General features: G+C 37.2%; 1 protein-coding gene across 1 annotated transcript in view; it reads left to right on the top strand.

The window, feature by feature from the left end:
- BEGAIN (brain enriched guanylate kinase associated) overlaps window positions 1–19,045 on the top strand; it is a 507,736-nt gene that overhangs the window by 474,144 nt on the left and 14,547 nt on the right. The window contains exon 5 of the mRNA XM_053697448.1: window positions 1,512–1,619. Within this exon, the coding sequence (XP_053553423.1) occupies window positions 1,512–1,619 (108 nt within the window). The remainder of the gene's footprint in view (window positions 1–1,511; window positions 1,620–19,045) is intronic.

Raw genomic sequence — 19,045 nt, forward strand, 5'->3', positions numbered from 1 at the left:
TATGCAACAGTTAGCTTCCAGTAGTGCATTGCTGCTTCTGAGCTTACCTATGTATGCCTTTCAACAAAGGATACCAAGAGAATGAAGCAAAGTCTATAACAGGTAAGGGCCAGATTACAAGTGGAGCGCTAAATATCACTTTAGTGAAAGCGATTTTTGTGCTCCACTATGTAATACCAGCGCACGCTATGGCACGCTTCCTTAGGCTCCTATGGGAGATTCGTTATGATGCCGTCAGAGAGCAAATATTAATATATACACATATTAATAAATATAGCTGAACACAAAACTGGCACTCTCTGGTCTTTCCAAAAAAATATTTTACTGTGAATGTAGTGACGTTTCGGGGACAATGTATCCCCTTCCTCAGGCGGTCTGAATAAGGGGATACATTGTCCCCGAAACGTCACTACTTTCACAGTAAAAGATTTTTTTGGAAAGATCAGAGAGTGACAGTTTTGTGTTCAGCTATATTTAATTACACTAGCACCCTGGCAATTAATATACTGAGTGAGAGTGCTCTCCCTTGTTACCATATTAATACATAAATATATTTATATATATATATATATATATATATATATATATAAGCATATACATACATATTTACTTATAGTTTCCAGAGACCCGTTTTTTTTATCTAACACCCCATTCCCAATGTATTTTGGGGGCATTTGGGGCACAATTATAAAATTAACCAGAGATCTGATCTCTGGCTAATTTTATAATCACTAATTGCTACTTGTAATGGCTGGTTAATTATTGGGCACCTGCAAACGGGCACATTTGTCTGTTTTAGGGTGCACAATAATTTAGCGCTCCACTTTTAATCTAGCCATAAATTAGGAAGTTGTTTTAAATTGCCTAAACAATCTTAATCATGAAAGATTCATTTTATCAGTGTCTTTTACATTTTGTTCTATGGGCTAAATGGTAAACAATTGAAAGATAGATAATGCTGACTAATTGGAGGGTGATTCGCTGATAAGCAGAGGGTACAAATCTATAAAAGTTCACTAGATTTTAAGTTGTAAGGTTGTGGCAAGTTTTTAAGATGTTAAAAATAACATTTTTGTTTTTGTGACATTTTGATAATTATTCAATCCAAACTACTACATCTTCGTAGCTTAGTTTCATAAAATGTTGATCATTAAATCTGGAAAAATAAATCTTCAAAGCTAAACTATAATGATGTTTATCTGTATACTGTATACAAGATTGTAATTGTGTATAAAGGTAAAGTAAAGACATTTAAACCATTGTTTTTGCTCTTGCTAATAACATAGAATATGTGATATATAAATTGAATTAAAAAGCTACAGCTCTAAGTATTAATAAATCCTGGATATTTAGTATATTTAATACTATTTTGCAAATACTGTTTAGTGTCTTGTTCAGCAAGATCTACCGTAATTAGCATCTATATCACTTGCATTGTTCTTTGTAAATCAATAACTAAAACAAGACTTATAGTAATTGCTAACTAATCTGAGCTATTTGTTTATTCTCAGGGTCAACACTACGAAGAGGAAAAGAGGGCGTTGGGTCATGAAGTGATTGCGCTCAATAACCATCTACTGGAAGCCAAGGTGACAATTGATAAATTATCCGAAGACAATGTAAGTACTTAACTGCTATTTGATTGCTTAGTTGTATCATTGACAAAGAATTATATTTTGAGAACAGAATCAATTTCAACTAAACAAACATTGGTTTACTTTTATCTTGGATTCTAGAAAACAAAATTCAGGCAACAACCCTATAAATGCTGAAGATACGTGGGCATCTTCAGGATCCACATCTATTTTACAATTTCAGTTTACTTTCTATGTTCTCTGAAAAAAAAAAAAACATGTAACGCAATGACATGAATGTAGATTATCGGTTTACCTTCTATAGTAAAACAATTTATATCCCAAAACAAGGATATGAAAAAAAGAAAATTTTGCAGTGAATGCATGTATCTATTATACACAATTGCAAACAGCAATGAATGTTAATGCCTTTCAATTGTTTGTGTATTGATAAAAGGAGGATTTACTCATATAAATTTAGATTAGTGCTTTAAAACAGAAAGGTTGCCCATATGCTGGGTCACTTGAAAACTAATTAGAAAATCTCCTATGAACTTTTTTATGTAAAAAAAAAGAAAATGTCTTATCTCAAAATGCTATTGTAGGGGCAGTCTAGACCCAATACTTACTCTTCATTACTTACTGTTACATACCAGACAAGAATCTTGCAATGGGTTCCACATCTATAAGCTTGTAAGACATACATTAAACTTTAAAAAAATTATTGTTTGTTAGTAGCCATCAAACTCCACCCACAGCTATTTTAAATTGCATGTGCACAAATAAGCATGTGCAAGTAGGAAAACGTATTCACAAGTCGATCGCCATTGGTGAAACTTAACATACCAAACTATGCACTCAATAGGTGGACGGAGCTTGGCTGACATTTTCGGCTCCTTACAAACAATGAATAATTGAATGTTTTATGTACTTCTTACAAACTTATAGATGTGAGACCAGTTGCAGGATTCTTCTATGGTATGCAACAAAAAGTAATTAAAATTATGTATCGGGTGTTGACTAAGTATCCAATTCAGGTTGGAAACAGAACGTAACTGTCATATGCTAGCACAGCTAATTTCTTTTTTTTTTCCTCAGTTAAATGAAGTTTACTCCAAAGTCTTACAAGATCACAAAAAAAAAGAAGCTGCACCCAGGTGTTAAATCGCCATAGAACAGGCTAACCATGGTATTGAGCTGTTTGTTCTTTCCTGTGAGTGCGCTTCTCTCTGTATGTATTTAGTCTCCCTAAGGGAAAAAGGGGCAACCAGATGTGGACTCCTTGCTCGGTGTGCTTAGAGGAATATGACTACACTTCACTGACGAGGCCCAATGAAGGCTGAAACGATTGTCTGGGGTTGCTGTGTTCCTTGTTCAGAGAGGAATTGCCTAGTATTTCGTTACTGGACTGACCGTAATAGGCGGGATCAGACTGATATACTACAGGAAAGTTCTACTCTGTGAAAAGCATTACTGGGCTAAAAGAAGCTGCACCCAGGTGGTAAATCGCCATAGAAAAAGTTAACAATGGTATTGAACTGGTTGTTCATTCCTGTGATTGCTCTTCTCTCTGTATGTATTTAGTCTCCCTAAGGGAAAAAGGGGCAACACCTCACTGACGAAGCCCAATGAAGGTCGAACAATCATCTGGGGTTGCTGTGCTCCTTGTATAGAGAGGAATTGCCTGGTATTTCATTGCTGGACTGACCATAATAGGCAGGATCAGACTGATGTACTACAGGAAAGTTCTACTCAGTAAAAATAAGCTGCACTCAAGTGGTAAATGGCCAAAGAACAGGTTAACAATGGTATTGAGCTAGTTGGACATTCCTGTGAGTGCGCTTCTCTCTGTGTATAGATATAGATATAGATATTTTAGATATTCACACAGATATAGGTATAGATACAGACATGGTCAAAAAGTATTGGTACCCTTTCATTTTTTAGGAAAACACAACATTTTCTCTGAACAAAGTAAAAATTTACAAAAGTATTTATGGTATATTTATCATAGTGCGAGTGGACATGATACAATGTAGCGTATCATGTCCACCGCACATTGATAAAGGCAGACAGCATGCGCTGTCAGCATTTATCTTTGCACAAACAGTTTTTGTGAACTGCTGGTGCAATGCCGCCCCCTGCAGATTTGGCCGCTAGCAGGGGGTGTCAATCAACCCGATCATATTTCTGTCCGCGGCCTCAGAGCAGGCGGTCAAGTTATGGAGCAGCGGTCGTTAGACCGTTGCTTCATAACTTCTGTTTTCAGGGAGCCTGAAGGCTCACGCGGAAACAGGGGCATCAAGCTTCATATTTCAAATGTAATAGAACAGAAACATCTTTTTTGATTTATAACTTCACATACTACTTTAAAAAGTAAAACAAATGAGAATGCCACATACAAAAATATTGGTACTCTTAACCTAATATTTCGTAGCATGGCCTTTGGAGACAATAACTGCAATCAAGAGCTTTCTGTAACTCTTTTTGAATGGGATTTTGGCCCACTCTTCTTGAGCAAACTTCTCTAACTCTGTCAGGTTTGATGGGTGACTTTTCCCAAATGCGAGACTCAGCTCTTTCCACAGATGTTCGATGGGATTTAGATCTGGACTCATAGAAGACCATTTTGGAACTGTCAAATGTTTTCTTCTCATCCATTCTTGGTTTGTTTTGGATCATTAACCTAAATTGGCTGATTTGAATAGCCAATAGAATTTCAGTAGCTCTCATCCTATTGGCTGATTTGAACAGCCAATAGGATTTCAGTAGCTCTCATCCTATTGGCTGATTTGAATTTCCAAAATAAAATCAGCCAATAGGAATGAAAGGGACACCATTTTGAATTGCATACCTTGCATTAAAGATTCAGTATACGTGCAGGATGTCTTCAGGATGGACCCGCTCCACCGCCGGGCTGAAGATAGAAGACGCCGCAGGGATGAAGATAGAAGATGCCGTCTGGATGAAGATGGAGCCGCCTGCCGCCTGGATGAAAATGGAGCCGTCGGGATGAAGATCCTTCAAGTGTGACTTCAGAAACTGTAAGTGGATCTTCGGGGGTTAGTGTTAGGATTTTTTTAACTTTTTTGGTTGGGTTTTTTTTTTAGTTTAGGGTTTGGGCTTTTCGTAAAAGAGCTAAATGCCCTTTTAAGGGCAATGCCCATACAAATGCCCTTTTTCAGGGCAATGGGTAGCTTACATTTTTGTTAGAGTTAGGTTTTTTTATTTTGGCGGGTTGGTTGGGTGGTGGGTTTTACTGTTGGGGGGGTCTTTGTATTTTTTTTTACAGGTAAAAGAGCTGTTTAACTTAGGGCAATGCCCTACAAAAGGCCCTTTTAAAGGCCTTTTGGTAGTTTATTTTAGGCTAGGATGTGTAATATAGTTTATTTAATTGGTAGTTAGTTTAATTTTAGTTTAATAGTTATATTAGTTTAATTGTTAGTTTAAACTTAGTTTTTTTTTAATTTGACAGGTAAGTTTTAATTTAATTTAAGATAGGGAAATTGTAATTTTAATATAAAGTTAGGTGGCGTTAGGTTTAGGGGTTACTAGTTTAAATGAGTTTATTGCGATGTGGGGGGTTTCGGTTTAGGGGTTAATAGTTTAATTTAATATATTTTGTTGTGGGGGGCTTGTGGTTTAGGGGTTAATAGGTTTATTACAGTGGTGGTGGTGTAGGGCTTAATAACTTTAGTATAGTGGGGGCGATGTGGGCGGGCGGCAGATTAGGAGTTAATAATATTTAAATAGTGTTTGTGATGTGGGAGGGCGGTGATTTAGGGGTTAATAACTTTATTATAGTGGTGACGATGTTGGGGAGCATAGGGGTTAATACAGTTTTATTAGTGGCGGCGATGTCAAGAGCGGCAGATTAGGGGTTAATAAGTTTAATTTAGTGTTTGCGATCCTGTAGGGCCTCGGTTTAGGGGTTATAAGGTAGTTTATGGGTGTTAGTGTACTTTTTAACTCTTTAGTTATGAGTTTTATGTAACAGTTTTGTTGCGTAAAACTCATAACTACTGCTCTCAGATGGCGGTACAGATCTTGTCGTTATAGGGTGTAACGCAAGCTTTTTAGCCAGAACGCAAAACTCATAATGGCAGCGCTATGGAAGTCCCATGCAAAAACATAATTTTTACGTGTGCAGGACTGACATTGAGTTACAGGCTAAAAGGCTTGCGGTACAGCTATACCGACAAGACTTGTAATGGCTGCGGTGCTCTTTTAACACTGAAATTACCATTTTTTCAGTGTTCAAACCCGAACGCAATACTTGTAATCTAGATGAGTATTATTAAACGAATGCTACGCTAATCAAAACCGGTAAATGCCTGCCTGTCATTGAAGTGTGTATATATATATATATACCGGTATTTATATATATATATATATATATATATATACAAACAAGATAGTGATAGTAGTACAATTACTGGGAAGTATTATGTTCCTTTCACATAAACAGTTATGTGTTCAATAATAGTATAGGCGAATCCAAAGTATGGTATTAGATTACGCCACTGAATTAAGTGTTTTTTTGGAAAAAATCCATTAACCCAGTCCAGTGGAGGAAGATGTATGAAAGGTGAAAAAATGAAGGCAAGGTTAATTATTTAGTGTCCGGTAAAACACAAACTTATGTAGCAAAGGAATGGTATCCAATGTGTTCCGGTATATTGGTAACAATGGTTACTTATGTCCCGTGAGAGTCACAGAGAAAGTATCTTCTAAACACTGAAGCGGTAAGTGAAAGGTAAATATTTAGCTAGTATCCTCAGTCAGCAGCGAATGTGTAAAGATCAGCCAAAGTGCTGTTTTAGCCAGTGAAAACGGTGTGCCGGATCGTTCCGTAGGCAAGACTGCAAAGACAACTTCCACAGATGGTCGTGGCTAGGTGCAAACCCCTCCAGTCGCGTCTGTAGGTAATGGCTTGGTCCGCGTTGCACGCCGTAATCCCTTCTCTGACGTCAGGAATGCGCGCTGCAAGTAAGCGCTTGATGATGGGATCCCAGGTCAAGGGTGAAAATGGCTCCGCTGAGAGGTCGGGTAAAGTCTGAGGGCTCCAACAAGCGGTATCCCATCCGCTGGATATAGAAGAAGGTAAATCCCACCAGGGGGAGAGAAAGTAGGAGACCCGGAGACAAAAAACTTGAGGTAAATTAGTATCTTTAATTCAGCCAAATGGCCAAATGACAGGTGTAGGTACAGATAGACACCTGACGCCTTTCGCGCATGCGTACATGCGCTTCATCAGAGCCTCTGATTATATTATACCTGCCCTGCAAGTGTTTGTTAGTGTATATTATACCTGCCCTGCAAGTGCTTGTTAGTGTTTATTATACCTGCCCTGCAAGTGTTTGTTAGTGTATATTATACCTGCCCTGCAAGTGCTTGTTAGTGTATATTATACCTGCCCTGCAAGTGCTTGTTAGTGTTTATTATACCTGCCCTGCAAGTGTTTGTTAGTGTATATTATACCTGCCCTGCAAGTGTTTGTTAGTGTATATTATACCTGTCCTGCAAGTGCTTGTTAGTGTATATTATACCTGTTGCAAGTTCTTGTTAGTGGATATTATACCTGCCGTGCAAGTATTTGTTAGTGTATATTATACCTGCCCTACAAGTGTTTGTTAGTGTATATTATACTTGCTCTACAAGTGCTTGTTAGTGTATATTATACCTGCCCTGCAATTGATTGTTAGTGTATATTTTACTTGCTCTAAAAGTGCTTGTTAGTGTATATTATACCTGCCCTGCACGTGCTTGTTAGTGTATATTATACCTGCTATGTAAGTGCTTGTTAGTGTATATTATATCTGCCCTGCAAGTGCTTGTTAGTAAATATTATATCTGCCCCGCAAGTGCTTGCTAGTGTATATTATTCCTGCCCCGCAAGTGCTTGTTAGTGTATATTATATCTGCCCTGCTAGTGCTTGCTAGTGTATATTATACCTGCCCCGCAAGTGCTTGTTAGTGTATATTATACCTACCCTGCAAGTGCTTGTTAGTGTATATTATACCTGCCCTGCAAGTGCTTGTTAGTGTATATTATACTTGCCCTACAAGTGCTTGTTAATGTATATTATTCCTGCCTTGCACGTGCTTGTTAGTTTATATTATACTTGCCCTACATGTGCTTGTTAATGTATATTATACCTACCCTGCAAGTGCTTGTTAGTGTATATTATACCTGCCCTGCAAGTGTTTGTTAGTGTATATTATACTTGCCCTATAAGTGCTTGTTAATGTATATTATACCTACACTGCAAGTGCTTGTTAGTGTATATTATACCTGCCCTGCTAGTGCTTGTTAATGTATATTATTCCTGCCTTGCACGTGCTTGTTAGTTTATATTATACTTGCCCTACATGTGCTTGTTAATGTATATTATACCTACCCTGCAAGTGCTTGCTAGTGTATATTATTCCTGCCCCGCAAGTGCTTGTTAGTGTATATTATATCTGCCCTGCTAGTGCTTGCTAGTGTATATTATACCTGCCCTGCAAGTGCTTGTTAGTGTATATTATACTTGCCCTACAAGTGCTTGTTAATGTATATTATTCCTGCCTTGCACGTGCTTGTTAGTTTATATTATACTTGCCCTACATGTGCTTGTTAATGTATATTATACCTACCCTGCAAGTGCTTGTTAGTGTATATTATACCTGCCCTGCAAGTGTTTGTTAGTGTATATTATACCTTCCCCACAAGTGCTTGTTAGTGTATATTATACCTGCCGCCCAAGTGGTTGTTAGTGTATATTATATGTGCCCTGCTAGTGCTTGTTAGTCTATATTATATCTGCCCTGCAAGTGCTTGTTAGTGTATATATACCTGCCCTGCAAGTGTTTGTTAATGTATATTATACCAGCCCTGCATATGCTTGTTAGTGTATATTATACCAGCCCTGCAAGTCCTTGTTAGTGTATATTATACCTGCCCTGCAAGTGCTTGTTAATGTATCTTATACCTACACTGCAAGTGCTTGTTAGCGTATATTATACCTGCCCTGCTAGTGCTTGTTAGCTTATATTATACCTGCCCTGCAAGTGCTTGTGTAGTGTGTATTATACCTGCTCTACAAGTGCTTGTTAGTGTTTATTTGCAGACAAGTAAAATTCAGTCACAAATCACAACACAAAAAGAAGTAGACATTCCAGAATTGAACATAATTAATCTCTCTGATGTTACTCTTTCTAATGTACAAATATCTGTCCTAAAAAGAGGCTTATCATTCATACCCACACCAAATTTGAACAAATTTGAGGCTATTAAGGACATTCACTTATTCACCCGAAAAATTCTCCTTAAAAAATATTTCAGTAACTCTGATTCTGACACCCTTAATGCTAATGATCAAGCTGCCATTAATGATTTAATTGCATTGTTAGATGAAGCCATTAGCTGCAATTCAGACAATGAGGACACTAGTTGGCGAACTATCTTAAAAACTAAGTCCAAATTTGTACCTCCCAATCATACGTCATATAATACACTGACCTTTCTTAATCTTGTATGTCAAGATATTTTAGACATACAGGACAACAGTGGCATTACCAATCATAATCTATCTAATGAAGAAATTAAAGCCCTGAAGCAATTGAAAAATATGAAAGGTATACAAATAAAAAGCAGTGACAAAGGCGGCAACATTGTTGTTTGGCCTGACACTATGTATAGGGAGGAAGCATTACGTCAGCTTAACAATTCTTCTAATTATAAGTCACTTCTATGTAACCCTACAGAGATGTTTCTCAACAGCTATAATAAACTGATTCGTTCAGCTTTTGACAATGGTGTTATAGATCAGAAGGAATTTAAATTTCTAGAAGTAAAAGAACCAAAAACAGCTACTTTGTATTTGCTGCCCAAAATACATAAGGATGCACGTAATCCACCAGGCAGACCAATAGTGTCTGGAATAGGCTCCCTTACTGAAAAGGCCAGCAAATACATAGACGCAAGATTAAGATATATTGTTGAATCACTTCCATCGCATACCAAAGATACGATGCATTTGTTGAACAAACTTAATGAGATCAATATTGACAGCAATTCAGTACTGGTAACCTGTGACGTGGAATCGCTCTACACTAGTATAAAAACACATTGGGGATGTAGAGCGGTGTCACACTTTCTTAATCAAAACACCAGTATGAGTGAGGAGGTCAAACAATTTTTATTGAATATGATAGAATTTATCTTGACTCATAATTTTTTCGTATTCGATGATAAATTTTATTTACAGACCTGTGGGACAGCGATGGGCACTGCGTGTGCCCCGACTTACGCTAATATATATCTGGGCTGGTGGGAGGAAACTGTGGTATTTAATGATAATCTTAAACATCTCACCAAATATATCTCCCACTGGTCCAGATATATAGATGACATTCTATTTATATGGAATGGTCATGAGAATCTCTTACATGATCTCATTACAACATTAAATGAAAACCCATTTGGACTATATCTTACATCCAACATACAAAAGTCTAAAGTAGAGTTTTTGGATCTCACAATTGAAAAGACTGACAGCTCAATTGCGACAGAAGCATATAGGAAACCCACGTCCACTAATAATATTTTGCATGCAAGCAGTTATCATCACCCTGCTACTATTAGAGGACTACCTATGGGCGAATATATACGCTTAAGGAGAAATTGTAGCACCATTGAGAATTTTAAAATAGCTGCTAGAGAACTAAGACAAAGGTTACTTGAAAGAGGCTATTCAAAAAAATTGCTTGCTAGAGCATATAATAGAGCATTACTGAAAGATAGAGCTGAATTACTCACCCCTAAAATTAAGGAGAAAAATACCCCCTTAAGATGTATTACCACTTATTCCGCACAAAGTGATCAAATCATCCAAATCCTGACTAAACATTGGCATGTCTTAACTAGGGATGACCTATTAAAACCGTTAATAACTGAGAAGCCACTAGTAACATATAGACGTGCTAGAAATATTAAGGATACACTGGTTACGAGCCATTATGATAGAAATGCTAAGAAATTGCCTATATATGAGGGCTCCATAGCATGTGGACACTGTTCTGTATGTCAACACATGCTTAAAAAACAAAAAATAGTTGATAGATTTGGAAAAATTTGGAATATCAAACAACATATAAATTGTCAAAGTACAAATGTTATCTACTGCAGTGATTTTTAACCTTTTTTTTGCCGTGGCACACTTTTTTACATTCAAAAATCCTGTGGCACACCACCATCCCAAAATTTTAAAAAAATCACACATTGCAGCCTAATACAGCATATATATATACACATACACACAAACACACACATACTGTATGTATTGTGCTGTTATGCCATGCCTCCTACAAACTACCCCTGCACTGGGAGTAAAAAACAAGCAAAGTTTAAAAAATATGTCACACTGTTGTCAGTCTGCCGTGGCACACCTGAGGATCTCTCACGGCACACTAGTGTGCCACGGCACACTGGTTGAAAAACACTGATCTACTGTATATCTTGTAGCTGTAACCTATATTACATAGGAATGACAACAAGGAGCATGGGCACACGTATAACTGAACATCTTAGTAATATTAGAACAGCTCAAAGAGATGTAGACAAATCTAAACAAATTACCAGTGTCGCTAGGCATTTCCTACAATGTCATAATGGGAAACCTAGTGCCCTAAAATGTTGGGGTCTAGAGAAATTGAGGCCCGGAATAAGAGGAGGTAACACTGAGGATAAATTGTTACAGATGGAAACCAAATGGGTTTTCAATTTGAATACCGTCATGCCTCATGGTATGAACGAATATAACAATTACTGGATATATATCTGATGTGATATATAGCAGCAAGAGATCACTTCTTGTATGAAACGTTATAGCACTGCTTACTGGTCCCAGTCTGCATACAATATATGCTTGACCAGGATCCTTACGATCTAGGATTTCTGGTCAATACCATATGTTTGTAGATTGGGACCCAGAAAGAAAATATATGTCTAAATAAACTTTTCTTTTTTAAAACCATAATTTTAATATTCAACAATTATTAAAAAGGTATTTACCGTAGGATTCAAAGTCATTGATTTACCAAGTATCATATCAATGCAATTAATAGTGGAATTGAAAACCTATATTGTAGCCCTATATGTAATACCATTGCGTCACCTGTACATTTTTAAGCAGACAATAGGTGATATATAAGGTACACACATTATTAGTGAGGGTTAAGCTTTAAACTTACCTTTTACACTAATTAGTATCGCTATACATGGAGAGTTATACATTGGATCATATCCATATAAATCCTAATAAATATTATTTTTTGTGGGATTCATAATAATCGAGCACGTAACCAAACATAATTAAGTTTGGCTAAATACTTATGTGAAAATCCTTTATCATAAGAGTACAGCTTCCTGTGTACAGTGTTTAGCATAATTTGGTTTAATATATGGCTACAAATAGCTTTGTAAAGTTTCATAACGGTATAACACTATTAAGCTTTGATATATGAATAATCGCTATACTTGAACCGATTGAGTTCAATATCTATTAACTTTGTGTTTTGAAGGGTTAACGTTTGAATATGATATTTATCTGTTCAATTGATAGAGATATATATAATTTTGTAAAATAGCAGTTGTCATACAAGTGATTTTCTATACATGCTATGAGTGGATTAACACGCAAGCGCGACACATCCAATACACTTCTCAGCCACATAGCCCAATCTGGTGAGTAGGCGTCCTCCACCCAGCGTAACCATTGGATACTAAGAAGGCGTTTTCCCGGAAACTCACGCAATTGGCTAATTTTCGGTTGGAAAATTGATATAAAAGTCTGCGCACCCGGCAGCCTCGGGTTTACTAACTGTCAGTAAAAATATAGCATTGAGAAAGGCTAGGTCATAGCCGAAACGCGTTTGCTCTTAATATTTTGAATCTTGCCGGTCAGTGACTTCAGCCACCTGATGCCGACGTTTCCTGCTATCGGCCAGGAAACAGAGAAGTGACTGTTGGCTTGTTTTTAAGTTTAGTTTCTTTGATATTTGGTAGTGGTTTGTGTGTAACGTTAGGGGTTGTTACCCCATGTCTTTTAAATAATTAATTAAAGTATAGTTTTTTAACTAACTTCATACCCATATAAGTAAGTATGAGTGCTATAATAGCCCCTATCTTTCTTTTTTCTTTCTTTGATAACTAATGGTTTCTAAGGGGTAGCACCGGAATCCAAGGATTCTTTTTCTTACTTAATATTAGTGTAGTGCCAGTTTATCCCAATCCCTATAGATTGTTTATTATGCCTACCATGCAAGTGATAGTGTATATTATACCTGCCCTGCAAGTCCTTGTTAGTGTATATTATACCTACAGTGCAACTGCTTGTTAGTGTATATTAATACCTGCCCTGCAAGTGCTTTTTAGTGTACATTATACCTGCCCTGCAAGTGCTTGTTAGTGTATATTATACCTACAGTGCAACTGCTTGTTAGTGTATATTAATACCTGCCCTGCAAGTGCTTTTTAGTGTACATTATACCTGCCCTGAAAGTGCTTGTTAGTGTATATTATACTTGCCCTACAAGTGCTTGTTAATGTATATTATACCTGCCCTGCAAGTGCTTGTTAGTGTATATTATACCTGCCCTGCTAGTGCTTGTTAGCGTATATTATACTTGCCCTATGAGTGCTTGTTAATGTATATTATACCTGCACTGCAAGTGCTTGTTAGTGTATATTATACCTGCCCTGCTAGTGCTTGATAGTGTATATTATACTTGCCCTACAAGTGCTTGTTAATGTATATTATACCTACCCTGCAACTGCTTGTTAGTGTATATTATACCTGCCCTGCAAGTGCTTGTTAGTGTATATTATACCTGCCCTGCAAGTGCTTGTTAGCATATATTATACCTGCCCTGCAAGTGCTTGTTAGTGTATATTAAACCTGCCCTGCAAGTGCTTGTTAGTGTATATTATACCTACCCTGCAACTGCTTGTCAGTGTATATTATACCTGCCCTGCAAGTGCTTGTTAGTGTATATTATACCTGCCCTGCAAGTGCTTGTTAGTGTATATTAAACCTGCCCTGCAAGTGCTTGTTAGTGTATATTATACCTACCCTGCAACTGCTTGTCAGTGTATATTATACCTGCCCTGCAAGTGCTTGTTAGTGTATATTATACCTGCCCTGCAAGTGTTTGTTAGTGTATATTATACCTGCCCTGCGAGTGCTTGTTAGTGTATATTATACCTGCCCTTCAAGTGCTTGTTAGTGTATATTATACCTGCCCTGCAAGTGCTTGTTAGTGTATATTATACCTGCCCTACAAGTGCTTGTTAGTGTATATTATACCTGCCCTGCAAGTGCTTGTTAGTGTATATGATATCTGCTCTGCAAGTGCTTGTTAGTGTATATTATACCAGCCCTGCAAGTGCTTGTTAATGTATATTATACCTGCCCTGCAAGTGCTTGTTAGTGTACATTATACCTGCCCTGCAAGTGCTTGTTAGTGTATATTATACCTGCCCTGCAAGTGCTTGTGTAGTGTGTATTATACCTGCTCTACAAGTGCTTGTTAGTGTTAATTATGCCTATCATGCAAGTGTTTGTTAGTGTATATTATACCTGCCCTGCAAGTCCTTGTTAGTGTATATTATACCTACAGTGCAACTGCTTGTTAGTGTATATTAATACCTGCCCTGCAAGTGCTTGTTAGTGTATATTATACCTGCCCTGCAAGTGCTTGTTAGTGTATATTATACCTACACTGCAAGTGCTTGTTAGTGTATATTATACCTGCCCTGCTAGTGCTTGTTAGCGTATATTATACCTGCCCTGCAAGTGCTTGTGTAGTGTGTATTATACCTGCTCTACAAGTGCTTGTTAGTGTTAATTATGCCTACCATGCAAGTGTTTGTTAGTGTATATTATACCTGCCCTGCAAGTCCTTTTTAGTGTATATTATACCTGCAGTGCAACTGCTTGTTAGTGTATATTAATGCCTGCCCTGCAATTGCTTGTTAGTGTACAATATACCTGCCCTGTAAGTGCTTGTTAGTGTATATTATACCTGCCCTGAAAGTGCTTGTTAGTGTATATTATACCTACAGTGCAACTGCTTGTTAGTGTATAGTATACCTGCTCTGCAAGTGCTTGTTAGTGTATATTATACCTGCCCTGAAAGTGCTTGTTAGTGTATATTATACTTGCCTTACAAGTGCTTGTTAATGTATATTATACCTGCCCTGCAAGTGCTTGTTAGTGTATATTATACCTGCCCTGCTAGTGCTTGTTAGCGTATATTATACTTGCCCTATAAGTGCTTGTTAATGTATATTATACCTAAACTGCAAGTGCTTGTTAGTGTATATTATACCTGCCCTGCTAGTGCTTGATAGTGTATATTATACTTGCCCTACAAGTGCTTGTTAATGTATATTATACCTACCCTGCAACTGATTGTTAGTGTATATTATACCTGCCCTGCAAGTGCTTGTTAGTGTATATTATACCTGCCCTGCAAGTGCTTGTTAGCGTATATTATACCTGCCCTGCAAGTGCTTGTTAGTGTATATTATACCTGCCCTGCTAGTGCTTGTTAGCGTATATTATACTTGCCCTATAAGTGCTTGTTAATGTATATTATACCTACACTGCAAGTGCTTGTTAGTGTATATTATACCTGCCCTGCTAGTGCTTGAAGGTGTATATTATACTTGCCCTACAAGTGCTTGTTAATGTATATTATACCTACCCTGCAACTGATTGTTAGTGTATATTATATCTGCCCTGCAAGTGCTTGTTAGTGTATATTATACCTGCCCTGCAAGTGCTTGTTAGCGTATATTATACCTGCCCTGCAAGTGCTTGTTAGTGTATATTATACCTGCCCTGCAAGTGCTTTTTAGTGTATAATAAACCTGCCCTGCAAGTGCTTGTTACTGTATATTATACCTACCCTGCAACTGCTTGTTAGTGTATATTATATCTGCCCTGCAAGTGCTTGTTAGTGTATATTATATCTGCCCTGCAAGTGTTTGTTAGTGTATATTATACCTGCCCTGTAAGTGCTTTTTAGTGTATAATAAACCTGCCCTGCAAGTGCTTGTTACTGTATATTATACCTACCCTGCAACTGCTTGTTAGTGTATATTATATCTGCCCTGCAAGTGCTTGTTACTGTATATTATACCTGCCCTGCAAGTGCTTGTTAGTGTATATTATATCTGCCCTGCAAGTGTTTGTAAGTGTATATTATACCTGCCCTGCAAGTGCTTGTTAGTGTATATTATACCTGCCCTGCAAGTGCTTGTTAGTGTATATTATACCTGCCCTGCAAGTGCTTGTTAGTGTATATTATACCTGCCCTGCAAGTGCTTGTTACTGTATATGATATCTGCCCTGCAAGTGCTTGTTAGTGTATATTATACCAGCCGTGCAAGTGCTTGTTAATGTATATTATACCTGCCCTGCAAGTGCTTGTTAGTGTACATTATACCTGCTCTACAAGTGCTTGTTAGTGTATATTATACCTGCCCCACAAGTGCTTGTTAGCGTATATTATACCTGCCCTGCAAGTGCTTGTTAGCGTATATTATACCTGCCCTGCAAGTGCTTGTTAGCGTATATTATACCTGCCCTGCAAGTGCTTGTTAGCGTATATTATACCTGCCCTGCAAGTGCTTGTTAGCGTATATTATACCTGCCCTGCAAGTGCTTGTTAGTGTATATTATACCTGCCCTGCAAGTGCTTGTTAGTGTATATTATACTTGCCCTACAAGTGCTTGTTAATATATATTATACCTACCCTGCAATTGCTTGTTAGCGTATATTATACCTGCCCTGCAAGTGCTTGTTAGTGTGTATATATATATATATATATATATATATATATATATATATATATATATATATATATATATAAAAGCATCCAAAGAGAAAAGCACTCACCAGGTCTTTTTTAGCAATAAAAAATTTAATCTGTGACGTTTCGGGGTTGCCCCCGTCTTCAGACAACTACTTACAGGTAAATACAGTAACTCACCCTTTATAGCAAGCAGACCCGCTCACAAGTGCAGCCCCGCCGGTGGCGTTCCAGAAGTAAGCAGCCGCGCGCAGATCCCTACGTCATCGGCTGTCATAGCAACCAGGACGCCTCCCGGCAGAGTCCCTATTACAATTAAAAAACTTAAAAATTAACTGTGCAATGATACAATATTATTTACAAAAGGCAAAACAAAAAAATATATACTTGGAAAAACATTCCTAAAGTGTGGGCACTAGCTTCCAGGCAATAAAACCGTAAACTAACAGATAGAAAACTATCCTAATATCGCTAAGTCCATACATTACAATAGGCAATATGCAATATCTACGAAATCCTAAATTATATGAGTGACAAGCATAAGCAAATGATTACTAAACGGGGATAAATAAATCCTTACACCGTATCTTGCGAGATAAGCTAAACAAACTGATCTAAATAAAATATACTAATACCTGTCAAGACTCCAGAAACATAAAATTAAGAATAACAACCAAGCATCATTAACCATGAATCTTAGATCAAGTGTATAGACATCACCTAAAAAACAAACAAAATCCCAAAAGCAAAGAAAAGAAAAAGAACCACCAAGTGAAAAAATAATAAAAATAACAATAAACATAAAAATAAAAATAAAATTAAAAATAATAACAAAATAAAATAAAAATAAAAAATAAAAATAAATATAAAAATAAAATTAAAAAAGAAAAGAAAAAGAAGAGCATAGAAAAAGGAAATAAGAAGGAAGAAGAACAAGAATAAAAGAATGAAAAGAAAAAGAAGAAAAAGAAAAAAGAACCCAGAAACATACAATTTAATCAGTATAGAGAGAGACATTTCATAGAAAGCAATGCCAATCCAGATTGACATTCAGGCCTCGTGGAGCCATGGTGCCCAAAGTAAAAATCCATTTAGATTCTCGCTGTAGTAGTATTTTTCCTCTGTCACCCCCTCTTGTAAGGGGGGGCACATGATCAATAATGATATACTTTAGATCAGCGACTGAGTGTTTCAATAAAGCAAAATGCCTGGCCACCGGTTGCTCAGCGTCCCCACGATCAATAGCCGTTCTTATGGCTGATCTGTGGTTGGCCATTCTTGTACGAAGGTCGTCCACAGTTTTCCCCACGTAAAACAAACCGCATACACAGTGTAGCAAGTACACTATGTATTTGGTAGTACATGTGACCCGATGCTTGATACTGTAAATCCTATTCTTGTAGGGATGCCTAAACACTTTACCAGTTGTTAGTCTCCTTAATGTAACAATTCCTAGGATCAGTCTTGACAAGCTGATCTCTTAAGGACCTCGCTCTCCGATATCCAATTCTAGGAGGTGCTGTCCCCGCAAATGGCAAATCTGGGTCTGAAGATATTAGAGACCAGTGTTTGCGTATACTCTCCGCAATAGCTGGTTTATCAACATTGAAAGTTGTGGAGAACGTCATCCTATTATCTCCCAAAGCTGGTTCCTTGTGGACTAGCAGATCCTCCTGCTGTAACTTCAATGTATCCATCTTCTGTAATGCTAAATCCTGCTTGTTGTATCCCCTCTGAATGAAACGTGACTCCATAACATGCATTTGTTGTTCACGAAGGCTAACTATAGTATTGTTCCTTGCTGTTCTCTTAAATTGTGATATGGGTAGAGCACGTTTGAGGGCTGGGGGGTGGCAGCTATGGGCATGTAACAGAGAATTGCGGTCTGTTTCTTTTCTGTACAATGTCGTGCACAATTGACCTTCTTTTTTGAAGATTCTCAGGTCAAGAAAATCCACACTCGAGCTGTTGTACGTCAGTTTGAACTTAATAGTGGGATGAGCCTCATTGACACATGCAAACCATGATAGTAAATCCTCCTCTGTGCCCCTCCATACCAAGAAGAGGTCATCTATGTATCTTTTGTACTGGGTGACCCTGACATCCTGGAATAATGTCGTACCTCTTGTTTCGAATTCTGCCATAAACAAGAGGTACGACATTATTCCAGGATGTCAGGGTCACTCAGTCGCTGATCTAAAGTATATCATTATTGATCATGTGCCCCCCCTTACAAGAGGGGGTGACAGAGGAAAAATACTACTACAGCGAGAATCTAAATGGATTTTTACTTTGGGCACCATGGCTCCACGAGGCCTGAATATCAATCTGGATTGGCATTGCTTTCTATGAAATGTCTCTCTCTATACTGATTAAATTGCATGTTTCTGGGTTCTTTTTTCTTTTTCTTCTTTTTCTTTTCATTCTTTTATTCTTGTTCTTCTTCCTTCTTATTTCCTTTTTCTATGCTCTTCTTTTTCTTTTTCTTTTCTTTTTTAATTTTATTTTTATATTTATTTTTATTTTTTATTTTTATTTTGTTATTATTTTTAATTTTATTTTTATGTTTATTGTTATTTTTATTATTTTTTCACTTGGTGGTTCTTTT

The sequence above is a fragment of the Bombina bombina genome, chromosome 1, assembly GCF_027579735.1.
Source record: "Bombina bombina isolate aBomBom1 chromosome 1, aBomBom1.pri, whole genome shotgun sequence".
Lineage (NCBI taxonomy): Eukaryota > Metazoa > Chordata > Amphibia > Anura > Bombinatoridae > Bombina > Bombina bombina.